Here is a 19,776-nt window from a genome sequence, read left to right on the forward strand (position 1 = left end):
TTATTATATTATTGTTAAATAATGCATTTATTTATGATCAACAAGAAATGACATGATGATTTGCAAATATTGGAATGTGGTATTTCTCCAATTCCAAAGATATACAGAGTTAGGAAAACAAACTTGCTGCATTCCTATTTCGCGTCTCCATAAGTTTTTTGAAAAAGAACCACAGCAAAACATTCAAACCCCAAAAAGAAAAAAAAAAGAAAAAAGAAAGCAATTAACTCTGTAACAAGTAATTAGAGATCAGAGCCAGAGAGCTCCAGCTTGTTTTAATATAGGCACTAGTTCACCTGAAATATGAGTGGCCATAACCCTCTCCAAATCACCAAACAACTTCCCACCTACAAAAACCACCGGAAACGTTGACTGTGCCCAATTACTCATCTCTTCTTTGCTTTCGGATCCGACGGTCACGATCTTCTTCCGCAATTCACCGACAACAGCGGCCTCGTCGTCCTCTTCGACCTCGAAAACCGCGGGATTCACGCCGTGCCCAATCAGCAACCGCTTGACGACGTGGCACATGCAGCACCCGCGCCTCCCAACGACCGTTACGGCATTCTCTGACACCAGTTTTTGTACGCCAGCTGCTGCGGCGGCTGATCTGCTGCTACTAATCCTGCTGGCGATCGCCACGGGTTGGTCACGTGCCGTAGCCGGTGACACGTGGCGACCGGCGGAGCTACCCGAACCCCATGTTCCGTAAGGTATAGCTTGAGATTGCATAGTATATATGAAATAAATTTGAAATTTAATTACTAGAAAAAACAAATATTAAAGTTGAAATTGTGTGTGGGTGTAGGCTGTGGGGAGAGAGAATTGAGAGGGAGGGGGTGGCGGTGAAGAATAGGCGTTTGAGAATGGGGTTTATAAATTGAGAGAGAGAGTCTAACGTCAACGCCAGTTACGCAGTGTGGTACGTCACAGGTTACTGTGGATGACATGTTGTTTCGTCACTCACTCAATTTGGTCGACACTCGACAGATGATTATTCCAAGTAGGTCCCCCCCATGGGCTATGGCCATGGATGTCACACACCCCATCATCACTTTTTTTTTCCCTTTAAGATATTTTTCAGCAATTTTTTGGATTAGGTGTCTCAATTTAATAATATTATGACAATTTTTATATTTTATCACATACAAATTATAACATAATAATATTTATATTTTTGTGTAAACTATTCAAAACCCCTTAATTAGAGCTTAGTTATTTTAAAACCTTCACTCTTATTAAAACTAATTCAAAACCCCTTATTAGTCACTTAAACTCTCTCAAAACCCCCTAGTCAACTAACATCCACCTATGTCTGACCCACATTTTTTTAAATATTCCTATTATAACCCTGTTATTCAAAATCAGTTTTTTTTTATTTCTCTCATCCTCACGCTCTCTCTCTCTCTCTCTCATTCCCACACCTTCTCTATTCTCTCTCCTCCGCGTGCGGCTGTTGCCGGCGCGTGTGGCGTCATCCAACAACGATTTCCAGCAAGACCACCACCATCAACTTCATCTTTCTCTCCTCTTCCTCCCTCTGTCATCACTCGCCCCGAATCAAGCCCAAATAGCTCAGATCGCCGCGACTACGATCGGTGGTGCTCGCCGGCGATCTGCCTTTTTTGGCGGAGTTGGAATGCCGGACCACTCAAGTCTTCTTCCTCTCGACGTCTTGAGCACGATGGTATGCTCGGATTCTCCATCCGATCAGCCACGGCGATAGATCGAAGCCACAAAGGCCGCGACTTCTCCGCCGGCGATCTGCCTTTTCCGGCAGCCATTTACGACGAGTCACGTACCTATCTTCTTCACCTCGTTGTGCTCTTCAATTATATGTATTTGGATTGGTCCAATTGTTGAAGAAACAAGAAAACCAAAATCAAATCTCACGACCACTGCGGCTGCTCCGCCGCGAGTGGTGGTGATTAAAACCTTATTTTATTCATTTTTTAGTGCGTGAAAATTCAGTTTCTTGGATAGGGAACTTTAAGCCTACATTTATTGATTAAACAGTTTCAGTTCGTGAAACATGAGTTTTAAATGAATTTTAAATGAAATTATGGTTTTGAAATATGATGAATCAAATTTGCAGATAGAAACAGATCGAGACAGTGGCGACTGTCGTGTACTCGTCACGCGTGAGGTGATTGGACGACGTTGTATTGTTGGCTACTCCTCTCATCTCAATGGCTTGTTCTATTGTTGTTTTTTTTTTTTTTTTTGATAAGGTTGCTGTGTTCTTTTTAATGAAACAGAATTCAGTAAAAGTGTAACTGTTTTAGTGAAGTGTAATTGTTCTAGTAAAGGTGTAATTGTTTTTTAATTAAGGTGTAATTGCATTTTAATCAAGGTGTAATTGTTTCATCACTTAATTCAGTTTCAGTAAGTGAATTCTTCAATTTAGTGTAACTGAATTTCTGAAATTCAGTTTCAGTGTAATTGAATTCTTGAAATTCAGTTTCAGTGTAACTGAATTCTTGAAATTCAGTTTCAGTGTAATGAAATTCAATTTCAGTGTTTGATTTTAATTTTAACGAAATATTGAGTTTTAGCAAAAACTTCAATTCCAGGAAAAAAAAAACAGTTTCACCAAAATTCAGTTACAGTGATGTCAACATGCGTCAGCGCACGTCAGAAGGGTAATTTAGAATTATAAGTTATAAGAGGTTTTGAAAGAGTTTCTAGATGGGTGGGGGTTTAGGCAAATTTTTTTTGTGATTAGGGGGTTTAGGTACTATATATTTTTATACTATCTCTTACAATATCAAATCAACCTATATCTTTATTAATAGATAAATTTTTCTCTTGCAACTTTATTTCCTTCACCTTAATTACCATCTTTTAGGCATTTCATCCAATACTATTACTAAAATGGTAATAAGCTAAAATATCACTCTACTCATAATTATTTGTTCTCACTTTGAAAATATGTACGTATATAGCTAAATTAGATTGTTAAGCAAATTTTTGCATATGAGATCATATGTAACTTACCTCTCACAAACCTTTAATTATATATGAGATCATTTATTTATTTGCTAATGTTCTGCTTTCCAAAAATTAATCCAAATTTAGAATCCAAGTTCGCCTGCAAGATTTTTGGGTATTGTTGATGCAAATTTCCTTAAGAGTGATGCAACAACTTAGAAATTGTGACCAGGCTGATCCGAAGTCTTGCTGGATGATGACGTGAGATCTTCTTGTAAGAGAAACAAGGTCAAAGGAGATGGACCGGTGTGGTACCGGCCAAACACGCTCCGATGATGAAGTCAGTGATGTGTGTTTGATGGTGGGTGAGGAAGCACAAAGGATGAACTTGGGAGAATAGGAAGAACAATGTAAATGTTCTGGGCTTATTCTCAGCAAGTTGGGTATGCTCTTGGATGAGTGAAGGCTTTGTGTAAGTGTTTGTCTGGTTAGAGGTTGATAGCTAGATCCTTGATTTTGCACATATAAGTTGGTATATATAGGCAAAGGAAATTGTGATGAGTAAGTTACCTGCATGTGGTTGGCTGGTTGAGAAAGATCCACGCGTTCGGTCGTGAACAGTCGCATGCACAGCTACCCACCTCCTTTGCATTCAATGCTGCATTGAATGCAAGTATGAAAGATTCAAGTGAACTGCCTCAGTAGTCATGAATGTGGGCTGGGTTGTCTCATTTGTCAGAAGACTTTTGTTAGGCGCATTTAAGTGTGGCGGTTCATCCCAACGTGATCTTCCTTGAAATGGCGGCGGGGAGCCGAGCCGACCCGAACTCATGTTCTTATGTGTATACATGAAGCCCATGTGTGATCGGATCGGACATGGGATTCCTAACCGAACCGATCCAGTAGATAGGGGTCCTTCCGAGTCATAACTAGTTGACGCTAGAACTCGAAAGGAGATTCCTTCCGCGCCGAGCTGAGCCGAACCGAGACGACCGTGAAAAGATGAACACTCAATCCTTTGAAAAATCATCGGTTCGGGTCGGACCGGGCACGAAGGACTCGGCGTGGCGATTCGATTTGAGCTGACAGAGGAAGTGGCGAGCTGTGATGATTTGGAGGTCAAAGTTTGACCACTGAGAAGTCAAACACTGAAGTTGGGTCTGACCGGCCACGTGTCCAGCCATGGTTGGCTGTTGGATCGGTGTGGGTTTATCCAGAAACAGGTATCAAAACATAAAAGAAGAGAGTGAAAGGAATAATGCATTTTAACCAAATTACACAACGTTTAAAATCAGAGCCATTCAGAGAGAAAGAAAGAAACATTGAAACAAGGTCTCGCATGCATTATTGTTAGTGGAGGAAGGGATCTCAAATTCTCAACAATTATCCCAAACACCCGTGTAATGACAAAGCCGCTCGCGGACGGTGCGCAGCTCGTGTACACGTAAGTACGTAACAATACGACAACACCCATGCCGTCACACACCATCGCTCAACAATTTCTTGCTTAACACAGCAATCACCATCACCGATGCCACGTGGCGTGGATCATGCAGATAATTAACGCGTTCTCCCATCTTTATCTATTTTCGATCACGTTGCAAATGTCTGCTGACGTGTAAATGATGTAGACGCTATCTTCATTTTCCCTTTTTTTTTTCGGCTTCAAATTCTTTCCACGTTTTCATGAAGCAGTCAAAGACTCGAAGGCATCAAGTTCTTGCTGTAACTGTCTGTTACATGCTTTTTTTTTGTACCAATCTGTCTGTTACATGCTTGATCAAATGTCATTCATCAATTACACGTTTGGGGTCAACGCAATTATGATATTTACACATTTCTACAATTCTGTGAACAATATTAGCTTTCATATTAGATTTAACAATTCCCAAGTTCGACTTCTCTTGTGGTATGCTTGATAATTGATATAGAATGTGGAAATATTCCCTCAAATTATTTGAAATTATTATATTTTTGTTACAATTAGAATCTTGTAATTTTTGAATCTTTAGAAATACATTTTAGTCACATACAAATGAATACATTTTCATAACTAAAATCCCAAATCACCAGTTGTCATGAATGAAAGAGGAGGTTGATGCCAAATTGGAAATGGGTGGTTTTTCTTTGTTGCAGGAATGGGTTTTTGTTTTCTTGTTGAGACAATGACCAAATTAGGTTTGTACGAACAAATTGCTTTGAGAGTTTGAGATTTGAACAAGATCGAAGAAAAAACCTACTTGGACTATTGCATGGAAATGGGAAACAATTGATAGAATAACAAGAAAAGGGCGCAAGTTGGGGTTTACTTTGAAAATTTGAGTAAAGGTTGTTGTGAGTCGGATCTTTCTACATGGAACCAACTAAGAAACTAAGAAAACTAAGAAAAGTGAAAGAAAAAAAATGTATATATATATATGCTTTTTTATGTATGCAAAACCAAAAATAACCATAAAAGAAGGTTCTTATATTATTAATTAAGAGTCTTTTCTTTTATGTTATTCATTATGCAATATAATCTCACGATTGTAATTATTTATTTTTTATATTACTTTTTAAAGATAATCTCTGCACAAATTTTAATGAATCATAAATTATTTAGTTATCTAACTGTTATTAAATAAATAGAGAATTTTTGTAATAATTAAATTTATCGTTAATTATTTGATAACAATGTATAATTAATTCATTTTTTACAAAAATAATCTTTCAAGAATAATTTAAAAATAAATAATTTTAATTATGAGATTACACTTCAGTATTAACACGATTTCAATTATAAAATTAAGTAATGTACTAACATAAGAAAGAAAAAATGCACAAGAAAGCATCTAGCATTTCCCTTTATTTAAAAAGAGGGCGACAGAAAGTAGCCCACGGGAAGTTTGAATACTGGTCTAAAGTAGCCGCTATTGCATGCCACGTTACAGGACTAGTGAGTCTTAGGGCCCACCATGCTTACGTGAACACAGCCCACTTCATGACCCACCTACAGCCCGCTGACATGGGCATCCACTAAATATGTCATCCTCATACATAATCGTCTAGTTGGTTTTTTTTTTTTTTTTTTTTAATTTCCCTTATGAAAACGAAACTATTGAGAATTTTATAGGCAATCAACATTTTAGAGGGGCTTTGACTGATTTTGTATATTACTTAATCTTAATGCAATGTTTAAATATATAGGGGATTATAAAATTTGAGAGCCCTCAATATTTAAAAAATTAAGATAATTCTCAATATTTAAGAAATTAAGATAATTGTCGTATTCATCTACCTTTAAAATCACTCTTATTTTTTCAATATTTAACCGTAAATTTTTGTTTTAGACTAAAAATAAGGAAAGCTTGAAACTTTTCCGGACAACACCTCTCTCATCCCAACTCTCTCGTATTTCTCTCTACTTTTCTGCTCTTTCTTTTTCTCTTTGGTGTCCAACCAACAAGTTTAGATGTTTAGAAAATCCTTCAAAAAAAAAAAAGGTATGTGTTGGAACCACTTTTTGAAACCGCACCGGCCCATTGGATTGAATATAATTGATATGAATGATTTGTGTGGCCCATCTAAAACCCCAATGGGTATACAAGTAGGAAATCACACAATCGAAAAAGCTACTTTGCACTACAATCTCTATGCTTAACGTGAACACAAAGAATCAACGGCGTAAATGCTCCTTACTTTAGGTCTTTTCAGCATATATCAGTCCACAATTGCATAATCATCAAGTTTATAAAAACATCAACGACAAAAGCCTTCCCCGTGAACCACATCATATGTTCATGTACTCTTTTAAACGTCATTAAGGCGAAACTAATGACGTAGTTTATGAGGCACTGTAGGTATAATTTTATGCAAACACACAACAAATAATAGCTTCATAATTAAACCACCCTTTCTTAAGGGCAAAACAACAGTTTCAAGCTAGTGGCTGTAGATTTGCCATGGCCACTTTTCTGATCAATTCGGAACAAAATTGTTAAGTTGATTAATTATTGAGTACTAGGCCTAACACATAAATAATATGACTTTGATATCATGTAAAAGTTAGAATTTATTTTATTTAAAACCAATTAATAACGATTAGAGAGTCCATAACCTTATATATTGTGACGCAAAGCTAAAAATTAGCGACGTGGATACATCAACCAAATCGTATAATAGATTTGTATAATATTTTGTTCACTCTGAATATTTGTATATAGACCATTCACATGGCCTAAAGTGTATAAAACTATAATTAATCAGTCGTCAATATGACCTAATCATACCAAACAATCAGACAAAAGCCACTGCCATGAGCCCTTACTAAATTCTATTATGTGCCATGAGATAATCTAAACAATCATATCCAAGAAGAAAAAAAGAGGAAAGCTTGAATGGGGCAAACAATTAATCATTCATAGTCCAAAAAATAACCCTACCAACTAAACTACACTAATCCTAAGCTCTTCAAGCTATGAACATTATAGACGAGATGAGTAGTAACTGTAATAATAACTGTACGTACACCCCCTAACACATCCAAAGATGGAGTAACAGCATGTAATATTGATCGATCATCTTTGAAATTTAGTTATTAATTATGAAAAAGCTTGTTAATTTTGATGGTGAAGCTCTGCCTGAGCTGGTTGTTTTGGTTGTGCAACTGTTTGGGCACCCGCACCCCTTATTATCTCAAGTGCTACATACTCAGCATCATCAGATGGTCGATCAAATTCCACAGTTGAGAATGAGGCATCATGATGAGTACTGAAAGAAAGTGAAGTGTTTAGTGAGACTGAGAGTGAAGTTTGAGACGAATTAGCATCCAAGGAGAGGCGTGCTGAGCTCTTAAGAGCCAGGTTCTTCCTCGCTCTGGCTCTCCATGTCTTCAGCCCTTTAACCACGTTCTCTGTGAATACAGCTTTTCTCATTGATGTACCCATCTGCACCAACATCAACAACATGCACACCAATTTAATTTATATATGTAACTAGATTAATTCTTCATCATTCAATGTGACAGAGTGGCAATCGTATATATAATATATAATACCTGTGTGACTAAAGCATAGAGAGGCAGAGTGACATAGCCACAAAGGAGTTGTACAATGACACCCATGGCCAGCCTTATGACAATGTCCTCTGTTTCATGGTGGTAGCATGATCTCAAACCAAATTTGTACTGTTTTTTTCAAAACAATTACATATGTTAGTAAAGGGATAACCCTTTTTTCCAAAAAGGAAAAAGAAAACAATAGTACATAAGAATCAATTGAGACAGTAAATTGAAAGATATGCTTACCCAAGTCCATGTGAAGAAAGCCAATTGAAAGGAATTCTGCAAGCTCCAAAAGAATGCCAATAAATTAAAAGATGATTATGGATGATATTTTTTTACAATCTATATGGGCTTTGAATTAATATAGGATTAATTAAAGAATTTTACCTGAAACAGTATGAAGTGCAAAAGATGGAGGAGCAATTTGGGCCAGCCAAACCAGAAAAAGTGGTCACTGGGCTTCACAAGCAAAGTGCCTCTAACAACATGAGATTTATCATGGCTGTCTAGACACATCTTGGTTATGATGCCCTGTAGCTTTGTTCCCACCAGCAACAGCATCTGCACACAACAAAGCATGCATATAAAAATTACAGCACTTTTTTTTATCTATAATTAATCACAATTAATTAATTCTATGTTAATAATCAATGCACGCATGCTTTAAGTAAATTTGATTTTCTTACCACTAAAGGAACAAAGGGAAGCCAATAATAATTGTAAAATCCTGCAGTATCCCAATAAATTAATGATTAATGGAGAGTCAGCCAAATCAAACTTAATAATATTTATAGCTGGATCCATTTGATTAATTAAATAAGTGGATACAGGGCATGTTACCTTGTGCATTGAAGAATATGACCAGTACTGAGAACATCCAAATCCACCAGCTGCCAAAAATGATAAAAATGTCCAACAATTAATAATAATAATTATTATTATCCCAATTCTCAGTTTCTTTTTTATGGTCTAGCCAATAATTATTATTATCCCAATGCCCAGTTAAAGGAATGTTGTTGTGATCATGAATTGGCATCTTAATTATTATGTTACCTTATCCCCATAACCACGCCAAAATCTTTCTCTAAAGCCCTTCTTATGTATTTTTGGAAGTCAAAATTGCTCCCTTCTGCAAAATGGGCCTAGAAGAGCAGAAAAATAAAATGAATTGAAGTACCAAATTACAATGTGTTTTTATTATAACTACTAAAACTTGTGCATCCATATTTAGATTAAATAACATAAGTGAGGATGAGTTGACAAGTTAATAATACCATTATAAATCCATGTCTGAGAGTGAAATAATCCGCTTTGGAAACAGAGATATAGAATTGCCTCACAAAGCAGGCCTGTGAGTAATAGATAGATGCCAAAGGACAACATTAAACCTTGTTTATAATTAATTTTGATGAATGAATATTGAAGTAGCATTAATTGGTGATTGAGTTTAATTACCGGCCAACGGAGGAAGCGGTGGTCACTCCAACATTTCAAATGTCGCTTCCCGAATGAGGTTTGATGGGTCAGCTGAAACCTCCGTGGATCTGCACACCAACATGTTTCCTTTTTGTGAATTTAAAAAACAAAAACACATGATTTTTTTGTTTTTAAGATAAAAAAACAAAAGCATGCATGGTTGTTAGTTGTCACCGATCGACCGCAATTTAGGCATTTTTTTATTAGTGTTGACCGCCTTTGAACAGCATGCTGGTCATAGCGAACTGTGGTTGCCCAGTTCCCACCATCATCTTTCAAGTTTCAACATTACTATTTTTAATTGAACAAATATGTTGTGTACCTATATTTTGTGCAATTTTTTGTTTTCATAAATTATATATAAAAATTAAGAAACTTAATTACCGTAAAAAACTTGATACTCTAATGTTCTCGTTTCTGCCTCCCAAGACTCCCACTTCTTCATCTGAAAAATAAAATATTCACACAAAAGTCAGTGACTTAGTGAGTACTATTATGGTCAAATTCGGATCCAACTTCCGCGTTTAAAGCCCAAATCTATGAAAAAGAAAGAAATTAATTAAAACCTAGTCTTAAAAAGTTATATTACAGGTTTGTTGGGTAGAGTTCACAATTGTGGAAGTCCCTCTACAATTTCCCTTTTTCTCTTTTGAAGCTAATTAGAACGTGAATTGTAGGTTTTTGAAAGTCAAAAGTAGACGGCCAAACTTCCCAGTTCCCATGCATATGATATCAAATTAAGTTCGTAATATACAGTAACACTAATTAAGTAATATATAGTAACACTAATTAAGGCAGCAGAAAAGTAGAAGAAGTATCTGAATTGAGAAATTGAAATTACCTTGGCCATACCAAGAGTGAAGGTGAGGACGCAAGACAAAACGTGGAAGATTGCAAGCACAAAAATCAAGTATTGGAGTTCATACGCACCCCCCCGAGACATCAATGACACTTTTCCCTGTATGCATGTTCAATATTAATTAAGTTTGATAATTAATTAATCATCATTGATTGGTTAATTAGTGGACATTAATTAATAATTATATAAGTAAGTATACCTGCTTAGCGCATTTGGTTTCCTCCACAGCATCACCGAAGGTGGAGGTCTTGCAAGGAAGAAAAGACTGACCCACGCTTTTTGGGATGCAGATATTTGCGATTGGTTTTTGACTCACAGTTAGCAGCAATGATATGAACCCCAACAGCATCAATTCTGATTTGATCTTATTAAGAGCCTGAATCAGAGACTTCCTCCTCCTCTTATTAAAATACTACGTACGTACGTACAAATGAACTTATAATTAGCAAATAATTAACAAGATATATAAATTAATTAGTATCCATGCAAGTTAATTAAGGTACGTACGTTGGCTAGAAGATGAAGCAAATACTCAATGAGTATGGAGATCACAATCAAAACAAAGCAAACCGTGGCCACTGCCCATGTCGGTGTAGTTTCAAGTGATGTTGTAGTACTGCTTTGATCTTCAGCCATCTCTCTCGATCTGACGAGTGAGCTGGGTCTTCAAGTGTTGTTGGTATAACTTCTCTAGCAAATTGTTGTTTAGCAATTATACAAACTGAATTATACAATATATAAGATATTGAATTGGGCAAAGATCGAGTCCAACGCATCACAGCCTACCACGTACAGCCCACTTGTCATTCTCTTCCAACCTATACACCGCTACTGCTGCTCGATCAATTTATCACTTCCGTTCAATAAATATGAGAATCAAAAAGCAGGAACTGGGACTAATCAACAGCATATTTATTCTTTATATTAAGTGCTGGTATGGACCACGAGGACTGTTTAATTAATGAATTTAATGTAAGAGAAATTAGCAGAGATGTCACTTTCTTTTCTTAATTAATGAGAGAGGTTCCTACTCCCTAGGGTTATATGCATGTGTCATTAATTTAATTGGGATGGACTTTAAAGTTGATTAATTTCTTGTATTGATGTGCATCTACTAAAAATAGAATATTCGAAAGCTCAATGAATTAAGGCTTTCAATCCCGGATTACAACAGCACATGACTTGCATGCAATTTCCAGCTTCAAAATAATCATGCTCCTCACAATTATAGCTGATATCATGCAAATTTCTACAGGTTAACATTTGGTCCAAATTTGTTGAAAATAGGACCAGCAGTGATACTGATACATATATCAATGAGAATGATGTTAAGTCAACTATTTTAGTCCAGGGAAAGAAATAGTGAAAACTTAGTTTTCCTCAGAAGCTCATATGAGAAAGCAAAATAGAATTTTACTCAAAAATTATTGTTCAGCAGTTATGCTACCCGAGAGAATCAAAATAATTGAAAATTTTCAATTAGTTTATTCTCCAACAATAACTACTCAACAAAAATTATGTTTATGATATATAATATAACATAATTAAGAACAAAACAGAATGTAGCAGGCCATCATGGAACAAACATCATCTAGGGACGATGTACAAATTGATTAACAATTGCAACTGGGAAGACATTGTTAAGTTGGATAGGCCCTCTTTCAGGACTGTCCTTGAGGAAATTAATTAATAGATTCTACAAACTGTTGTTTTCAAAGCTGAATTAACAATAATAATACAATCAAGTCACTTGAAGCGCTTAATTACATTTTTTACCTCAAAGTTAAGTTATATAAATGACAGCACACACATAATCTGAACTAAGCCTCCGGTGTCAAGAGTCTTCACCGGTACATGGCATAATTCTTGTCCTTATGGTAGCATTCCCTGCAACACAATGTTACCAAGAAAATCAGAATATAACTTCAAGGGAAAAAGACTATCAGTATAGAAAAAATCATTCTCAATAGCAGCAGAACGAGATATTTGACCAAATAAATGACCTAACAGCAAGCAACTTCTGCATATCAACTCGGTTCACTTATATGATGACTTCGAATCATCTAGTTTGACCCTAAATTTGACCATGGTATCTAAGTTTTGATACCATGCAGACATTGAAGAACCTGCGAGTAGATTTTGATACTTGGATGCAAATAAAACAAAAAGTAGAAAGATTGATAATAAGTAAATAGTTTGGCACTTACTGCCATGAATCATCTCTAATAAGCACTGTATAATCCTCACTATCCTTGTAAACAACTTTCCATCCTTTTTCCACACCAGTCAAAAGCCCACTACTATATACCATCTTAGAGAGACTAAATGTATCTACTTCTATCCCCCTGTTTGTGATCCTGTATCATACAAAAGATACACACTGCAAAGCAATAATGAAAAGCGCATCTCATACAGCAGAGAGGTTGCTTACTTTGGTACAGGTAATTCCAACTGCTGTAGTCATCAATGGAGGCTTTGAATGAAACCGCACTCCAACATTGGGAAATAAAGAAGCTCCAGGATTTGAGGTGGAGTGGTCCTCTTTATTGGGGACATGTTTTTCCTCAGACAATGAGAAACCAAAGAGTCTACAGCTACCTTTGCATGATGAAACCGTGTCTTGACTGCCCCTAAATACTGATTGACTTATAAGGGGAGGAGGTGAAATACCATGTTGATTATAAGAATTCATGCTTCCATAACCATCCCTGCTGAAGTTGCGTTCATAAAAGGAGGATGATGTTTGCTTTCCACCATCTGATTTAGAGACATATGGAGTTTGTTTTTTAATTCTCTGTTCCTCCTGGTTCTGACCACTGTATACTGAACTGAATTCGGCAACTGGATTCATTGCTTGCTGGAACATTAACACAGATGATGGTGATGACACTTGTACAGACGGGGCAGATGGGTGCGCATGTGCGTTACTACTCTGCATCATGGTAGACCATCCAGTTCTGAAGCTTGGCACCTGAAAACCATCAAAGACTCCAGGGCCCCCATATTCCTGGGCCTCATTAGTAGCTGGAGCTCTACCATATGGTGAGCTTGGAAATATTTCTTGACCTTGCAAGACCTTATGGAATCGGAAGGATTCACCAAAGCCTATGCCTTTAGAGGTAATGTCAGAATTCATTCCGAGACCATTCCCTCTAGCAGCACTTGCAGAACCACTGGAACCATGAAAGACTCTCCTTGTATCAGATGGATGCTGACTCTGACCAACCATACCACTGAAAGGAGGAGTATCAAAACCCAAAATTTCTTGACCTTGCAAGACCTTCTGGAACCTTAAAGATTCCCCAAAGTCTGATGCTCCAATCCCATCTGTAGAAAAACATATTAAAACAATCACTGATGTTTCAACTACAAGTGTAAAGATGACATGTCGTAATCAAAATGTAGGACATACTAGGAACTGGAAATTCTGGTTTTGCTGCAGACAAGCCAATCCTGGCCCTCTTCAAACCAGGTGCCATTAAGCTATTGGAACCGGAAACAGAACCAGATGGCTCAATTTCCCATGGGGAAACCCTGCCATGTTTACTTGTGTCTATATCATCCCACCTTACCTGCAAGAGAAAAGAAATGTTTGAAACCAGCATATCTGGTGCTAATGGCATGAACATACTTCACATTAGAGGTCAGTATTGTCATGGAATTAAATTTGAAAATTCCCTTGCAGAAATTTCCTTTTTTTTTGAGGTTTCAAAATATTATCAAAACGAAATTGTCGAAATTTTGTAAAAAGTTTCAATTGTTTTAGTTTAAATTTCCAACAAAATTGAAATTCTTTCGAAATTTCCTTACTTTTGAACCTCAAAATTTCCTCAAAATCCGAAACTTAATTCCTTGAGTATTGTCATGCCACAGAAAGAGAAAAAAAAATGTTATGATAATTAAGCAAACAAAACATTGAAGGCAGTCAAAAATAACTCAACGAAAAAAAAATCTTAATAGTTTGAGGATCTTAAAGTTGATAACTACAATAAGCAATACCTAAGTTTATGAAACATTAAAAAAATCATTTTTTCTAATATGATGTGGTTGAAACTGTGTTAACAATAATCAAGATGTAATTGATCACAGAACCAGAGTTTCTATCCACAGGAGGACTGTGAGTAATCAACAAGACAAATTTTGTGACTAATACTAGAGACGATTTATCATTTCATAGCGTAATAAACAATTTAGCCAGAAAGTGTGCTAAATCCTCATGACATTTCACACTATACATACAAATAAGTGATGCAATTAATCCTAATTAGAATATGGTGAAGCTGATACAACATTTGTTGCACTTTTGTCCAGTGGCCAAATGGTTTAACACTGTTCAAAAAGGCTTATCTCAAATTTGTTCATAACAAGGTTCTGGGAATCTAAAACCTAAAATCAACTAGGCCTTGAAGTTCTATCTTTGATCTCCCCACCCCCCTCCCCTCCCAAAACAAGTAAAAAATATATATATACAAGACTCTGAAGAAAATACGTACAACTAGGCATCTCCATTTTGAGCCAGGCCACCTTACAGGATCCAGCTCACTTATCCCAGTTATTAATCCAGTGTATCTGTCAAAAGCAAAATTTTCATTAAAATGTTGAGTATAAATACTTTAACTACTTCAAATGCAAGCATGCCAAACCTTCGCTCTGCTGCGTCTTCAGTTTCAAAACGCATTTTGAACCTCATTCCAGCAGAAAAGGAATGATCAAGGCTCCTCAAAAATTTACGGTGAGGTATTATGAATTCTGATGAGCTGGCCCTACAAGTTCAACATGGACAGTTATAGGCAATACATATTAATTGGAAGACCATGGAGTCCAATCAGCATAAAATAAACATAAACAGGGAAAAAGAGGTCTAAAGTTTCAAAGACAATGATTACTTATAAGATTATTGTAGGAATATCTTAAATGAATGCAGCAGCATATTTACCTTGGATTGTAGTAGACGTTAAAAGCAGTCTTCATAGATATAGCATTCACCACATCCGCGATAGTGCTATAGTTTAATTGCTGACTACAAAGAGTTGGATACGTGGCAGAACCTTTAACCTGGGTTGCCCTTCTAATTCCTAGTCTCAATTCGCCATCCTCCCCCCTATTATAGATACGTATGAGAAGCGGGAATAAGAGTATCCAACGTTTCTTGAAATGAAGGATTTTATATACCTAAGGAACAGCACTGCATCTCCAGAGACGAGCTTCTTCTTGTTAACAAACGCACTCCATCCAGTGGTGAGCAAATGCCTTCGCGGCTGCCCTACTCAAACCAAAAGAAAATGAATTAAAAAAGAGAAACCTGAACATAAAACATTATATTTTACATGGTTCATAATAAAACACTAATAAGATTGCTACAGTTTCATGATAAGATAAACCCCAAAAAATGTCATACCCCTATAGATATGTCTGAACCTCCACTCCAGGCCATGCAGATCTTTTGCTACGAGCTCTTGTGAAGGCCTTTGTTGGTTGTAATCCTACAATCACAATCTATTGATCTCAAAACAATACTAACTTGTACTTGATTAGACTCGCATAAATTTGTTAGAAATGTGCTTTCAGGTGATGGAAGTCTCAAACAGATTAGAGTGAACTACATGATGGGGAACAAAATGAACCGCAAATACCAAGGGAGGAAAGCAATCCTCGGCAGCACGACGAGGGACAGAGAAGCCTCCATGAGTGCTAGTATCTGAAGCAGTAAGGGTTTTGCAGAACATATGGGGTGTAGTTGACTTCCCGATTGCTTCAACATCCTCCTCATCACCATCTGCATCAGTTCCCCCTTCCCGCAATTTGTGCTCAATACCCTATACAGATTAATGCACAAATGAAATCACCTCTATGTTTTACTCAAGATAACACCACATAAATGAGAAGCATTGACATAATCACCAAGAGAAGTATAGAAAATGGAATTGAATAAATGATAAGTAACTACTTCAAAATTTAGTAGCCTATGTGGTTTCCTAAGAATGCCAACTGCCAAAATGGGAAAGATGGAGACAGAGAGATTAACTAACAAAACATCATCTTTGAAAATGCCAAAGCGGGAAAGAAAGACAGAGTGAATGTCAAATTATAATTGTTTTGGTTTCTCAGAAATGAAATACTCCGCACTGGCACACTCATTTGTGAAATTATTTAGACAACTATTATCAGCATTAGGAATTTCAACCAAATTCCTCTTTTCATGCATTTTATAGGGAAACAAGCAGAGAATCAAACCCAGAACAAAGCGCACCTCGCTTTCAGGAACGAGTGAAACCTGCGCGTAGACCTCGTCGGTACCAGTCTCCGCCTGCGTCGAAAACAAAGAAGACGAAGAAGAAAACTCTTACCAAGTTGCTCATAAACGAAAACATTTGAAACCCAGATAGCAAAAAGAAAAACCCAGAAATAATTGACGAAAAAGGCAAAACCCAAAGCATTGTTGCAGAGAGACTCACATGGAGCTTGACATCAACAACGCGACAGAAGAGGTGGGGTGGGAGATCATAAGCGGAGGACGGGAAATCAGAGACTTGCTCCAAGTGGCCCTGTGGAAGATACACCACCACACTACCCTTCTTCGGCAGCGAAATCAATGGCCCCGCACAGGCGTGCCACAGCTCCAAGCACACCGACGTGGCCGAAACCAGAGCGTCGGAGGCTGAGGAAGTAGAAGAGGAGGAGGAGGAACCAGACGACGGCGTTTCCTCTTCCTCGGTTGTACTACTGTTCAGATCGATGAGACCCGCCATAAACAAAAACTGTACGGACACCCCCAACAGGAAGAAGAAGAAGAAGAAGAAGAAGAAGAAGGAGAAGGGACCCTGTTGCTTATAATATAAAGAAGCGGAGGAAGAAGAAGGTGAGTGAGTAAGAAGAAGAGAGCAGAAGAGGGGGAGTCATGCCTGCATTTTGAGAGGGGGTGAGGATGTTTAAGTGCAACTTTGGCATTTGCTAAAAGAAGCTCAAAAGGACACTCCAGCCCACCTCTCTTTTCTCTCTTTTCTCTCTTTGCGCTCTCTCTCTCTGCTTATTATCTCTTTTCTTTCCTCTTTTTTTTCTGGGGGTGAAAGACTGGGGCTTTTGGGTATCAAATCAAGCTTTTCCAATAAATTAAATTTGAATACAGACCCAATAAAAAAAAAAGAAAAAAAAAAGAAAAGCTGAATTGAATAAGCAAACTATGGGTTTTGTCTTGTTGGTGGTGGTGGTGTTGTTGTTGTTGTTTTTTTTCTTTTTCTTTTTTGAATTCCTAATTTCTGTCTGCAGGGCTGAGCTGCAGCAGCTGCTGCAACGCTGCAACTGCTGGGTGTGATGTGTGGCAGAGAGACAGTGAGAAAGAGAAAGAGAGAGTAATGAGAGTGTGTGTTAGAGAGAGTGAGAGAGGAGTGAGTGGTGATGTACTGATGTGTTAGTTAATTTGCAATTTAATATCAGAGAGACCGAAAAGGGGAGTGCCCTGTACGGCCCTCCCTGTATTTCCGGGCGGATGTCTATTCTGTCCCCTTCTACTCCATCAAATCTCACTCGTATCCCCTCTTCCCTTCCCTTCCCTTCCTTAATCTCTTTTCTCCCTCCCAACCCCCCAAAATCCCAAATTATATGTATTTTAAAACTTTTTTTTTTTTTTTTTTTTGAGAAAACCAAAACAGAACACAAAGATTTTCCCTTTCTTTTTTGTGAAACCAGAGCTTACTTCATCGCCCACCACATTCTCTCAGAGACCCTGTTCGGCTCCTCTCCCTCTTCTTTTTTTTTCTAATATTAATTTACTAACAAATAACTGCCCTCGAAACCCATTACAGAGTTCGTTTATAGTACTAACATGACCTATAAATAGATTTAAGGATAAAAATATTATATTTTTGGATACTAAAGCAGGATTGACAATATATTTGTATGATTGAATTTTCCTCCTATTGGTTGAAGACTGTGGAAAAAAGGATTACAATATGAGTAAATCTAAAATGGCTAATTAAGTTTGAAAGACTACTGCTCTAGGATATGTCCTTTGGCGGGACAGCCCTTATTCCCCATCACAGATCTAAACTACGTTACCATTTTTGCACCCTATACTGATAGGTGATGCACATTCAACTTTGGCAAGCCTTGTTGGTAAGGTTTAAAACCATAGGTCCATATTCAAAGTCACATAATGTGTTTACTACGGCATTCTTGATCAGAGTACTTTTGCTTCAATTTACCCAACTACTTTATTTGCCCATGTTTTGATTTTGCCATAGGAGTCCTTTTGCTCATTATTTGTTGGTTTCTTAGGCAAAAAGCATTGTCAAATGTGGGTCATTATGCCTAACCAAATGGGGGACAAGTAAAAGATTGTCCTTCCCTTTCTCCAGATTAATTAAGATCAAATTCATACTAGTGAACAGTGATGTGAGTTCATTTTTCTGTAAACTTGGAGCTATAAAAATATGCTAGATTGAATTGCATTCTTTTATAGTCAAAATTGCTTATTATATCAGTCCTTGGCAATATCCATGCATGGTCCCTATTGGGAATTTCGGACTACTTGAGAAGATAAAAGTCATCACTTATTTATTCATAAACGCAGTACAAAGTGCCCAAGTGATTAAGTCAAAATAATTAAAATATAAGCATAAAAAGGGTAGAAAATACTTGTACGATGAATGTCAACTATTTTCAAGTGGACCGAGTCAAATACTTGTATAGAGTAGCACATTTTCACATGGTAAGTTCGTGCTTGTTCATCTTTTATTTCAAACATCTGTATGCACATTAACCTAGCATGTATAATTTTCTTTTGGCCAAATTTTACTTAAAATTCCCTGTAGTTTAGGTTAGGTTCTACTTTGATTCTTTTAATTTCAATGATTTTGATTTTGGTTATGTATTTTATAAATTATTATAATTAAATGACACGTTAACATTTTTGTTCATTAAATTATCAAATTTATTACATTTTTTGTCATGTACTTAAAAAACTATTGGGATTTTGGTTATAAATTTTAGAAACTGTTATCAATTCAATGATAAATTTCACAAATTAATGGACGCAAATGCTAACATGTTATTGAATTGCAACATTTTATAAAATACAGAACTAAAATCATAACAATTGAAACTATAAGAACAAAAGTAGAACCTATCTCAAATTACAGGGACTAAAAGTAAAATTTAGCTTCTTTTTTCCACAAATAACATAGCATCACACATTCAACTTTTTACTTTATCAAGAATCAAAGTCATACAACCATTTCCTTATAAATGAGATAAAAATGAACACTCATCCATACAAACATGGCCAAACTATACTTAAAAAAAAAGCCAATAATCATTTGGTCAAGTGGATGATACTTAGTTTTTTTTTTATCAAAACATATTATGAGTTTAAATCTCATAAACAACAATTGATTAATAAAAAAAAAACAAAATTTTAAGTGACCACAATTTAAAATATGAGGCATCTCAATTTGGGGTTTGTTTATATATA

At 36.6% G+C, this 19,776-nt stretch overlaps 3 protein-coding genes across 4 annotated transcripts; all 3 read right to left on the reverse strand.

Moving 5' to 3' along the window:
* On the reverse strand, positions 1 to 830 carry LOC147296871 (glutaredoxin-C9-like). The gene has a single exon (XM_086256104.1). The coding sequence runs from the start codon at positions 730 to 732 to the stop codon at positions 250 to 252; it is 483 nt and encodes a 160-aa protein (XP_086112230.1). The 5' UTR covers positions 733 to 830; the 3' UTR covers positions 1 to 249.
* Positions 831 to 7,526: 6,696 nt separating this feature from the next.
* LOC147296872 (MLO-like protein 12) lies at positions 7,527 to 10,943 on the reverse strand. The gene is made up of 13 exons (XM_086229772.1): positions 10,815 to 10,943; positions 10,507 to 10,719; positions 10,290 to 10,406; positions 9,833 to 9,893; positions 9,428 to 9,516; positions 9,247 to 9,321; positions 9,026 to 9,114; positions 8,813 to 8,862; positions 8,659 to 8,699; positions 8,360 to 8,533; positions 8,216 to 8,251; positions 7,967 to 8,095; positions 7,527 to 7,856 (listed from the first exon to the last, which is right to left on the reverse strand). Exons 1-13 carry the CDS (start codon positions 10,941 to 10,943, stop codon positions 7,527 to 7,529), a joined length of 1,533 nt encoding a protein of 510 aa, XP_086085898.1.
* A 942-nt stretch (positions 10,944 to 11,885) lies between these two features.
* On the reverse strand, positions 11,886 to 17,693 carry ETT (Transcriptional factor B3 family protein / auxin-responsive factor AUX/IAA-like protein). Of its 2 annotated transcripts, none has more exons than XM_086235795.1 (11): positions 16,763 to 17,693; positions 16,558 to 16,614; positions 15,941 to 16,123; positions 15,706 to 15,790; positions 15,480 to 15,570; positions 15,244 to 15,408; positions 14,951 to 15,070; positions 14,801 to 14,876; positions 13,720 to 13,879; positions 12,739 to 13,634; positions 11,886 to 12,194 (listed from the first exon to the last, which is right to left on the reverse strand). In XM_086235795.1, the coding sequence occupies exons 1-11, from the start codon at positions 17,054 to 17,056 to the stop codon at positions 12,180 to 12,182; spliced, it is 2,142 nt and encodes a 713-aa protein (XP_086091921.1). In that variant the 5' UTR covers positions 17,057 to 17,693; the 3' UTR covers positions 11,886 to 12,179. The 2 variants fall into 2 exon arrangements, with proteins under 2 accessions (XP_086091921.1, XP_086091916.1); XM_086235790.1 differs by having other exon boundaries at positions 15,932 to 16,123.
* Between the last annotated feature and the right edge of the window lie 2,083 nt (positions 17,694 to 19,776).

The sequence above is a fragment of the Dryas octopetala genome, chromosome 1 (genome assembly GCF_963921425.1).
Source record: "Dryas octopetala chromosome 1, drDryOcto1.1, whole genome shotgun sequence".
Taxonomy (NCBI): domain Eukaryota; kingdom Viridiplantae; phylum Streptophyta; class Magnoliopsida; order Rosales; family Rosaceae; genus Dryas; species Dryas octopetala.

Bases quoted from the DNA above. Each gene is read 5' to 3' on its own strand.
- LOC147296871 (XM_086256104.1), bottom strand. From the start codon at position 732: ATGCAATCTCAAGCTATACCTTACGGAACATGGGGTTCGGGTAGCTCC.
- LOC147296872 (XM_086229772.1), bottom strand. From the start codon at position 10,943: ATGGCTGAAGATCAAAGCAGTACTACAACATCACTTGAAACTACACCG. The intron at 9,894-10,289 runs GTAATTTCAATT...TTTATTTTTCAG, and splicing joins TCACTCTTGGTATGGCCAAG to ATGAAGAAGTGGGAGTCTTG. The intron at 8,252-8,359 runs GTAAAATTCTTT...TGGAGCTTGCAG, and splicing joins TGCACTTCATACTGTTTCAG to AATTCCTTTCAATTGGCTTT.
- ETT (XM_086235790.1), bottom strand. From the start codon at position 17,056: ATGGCGGGTCTCATCGATCTGAACAGTAGTACAACCGAGGAAGAGGAA. The intron at 13,880-14,800 runs GTACGTATTTTC...TTTCTCTTGCAG, and splicing joins CAAAATGGAGATGCCTAGTT to GTAAGGTGGGATGATATAGA. The intron at 13,635-13,719 runs GTATGTCCTACA...GTTTTTCTACAG, and splicing joins ACCAGAATTTCCAGTTCCTA to ATGGGATTGGAGCATCAGAC.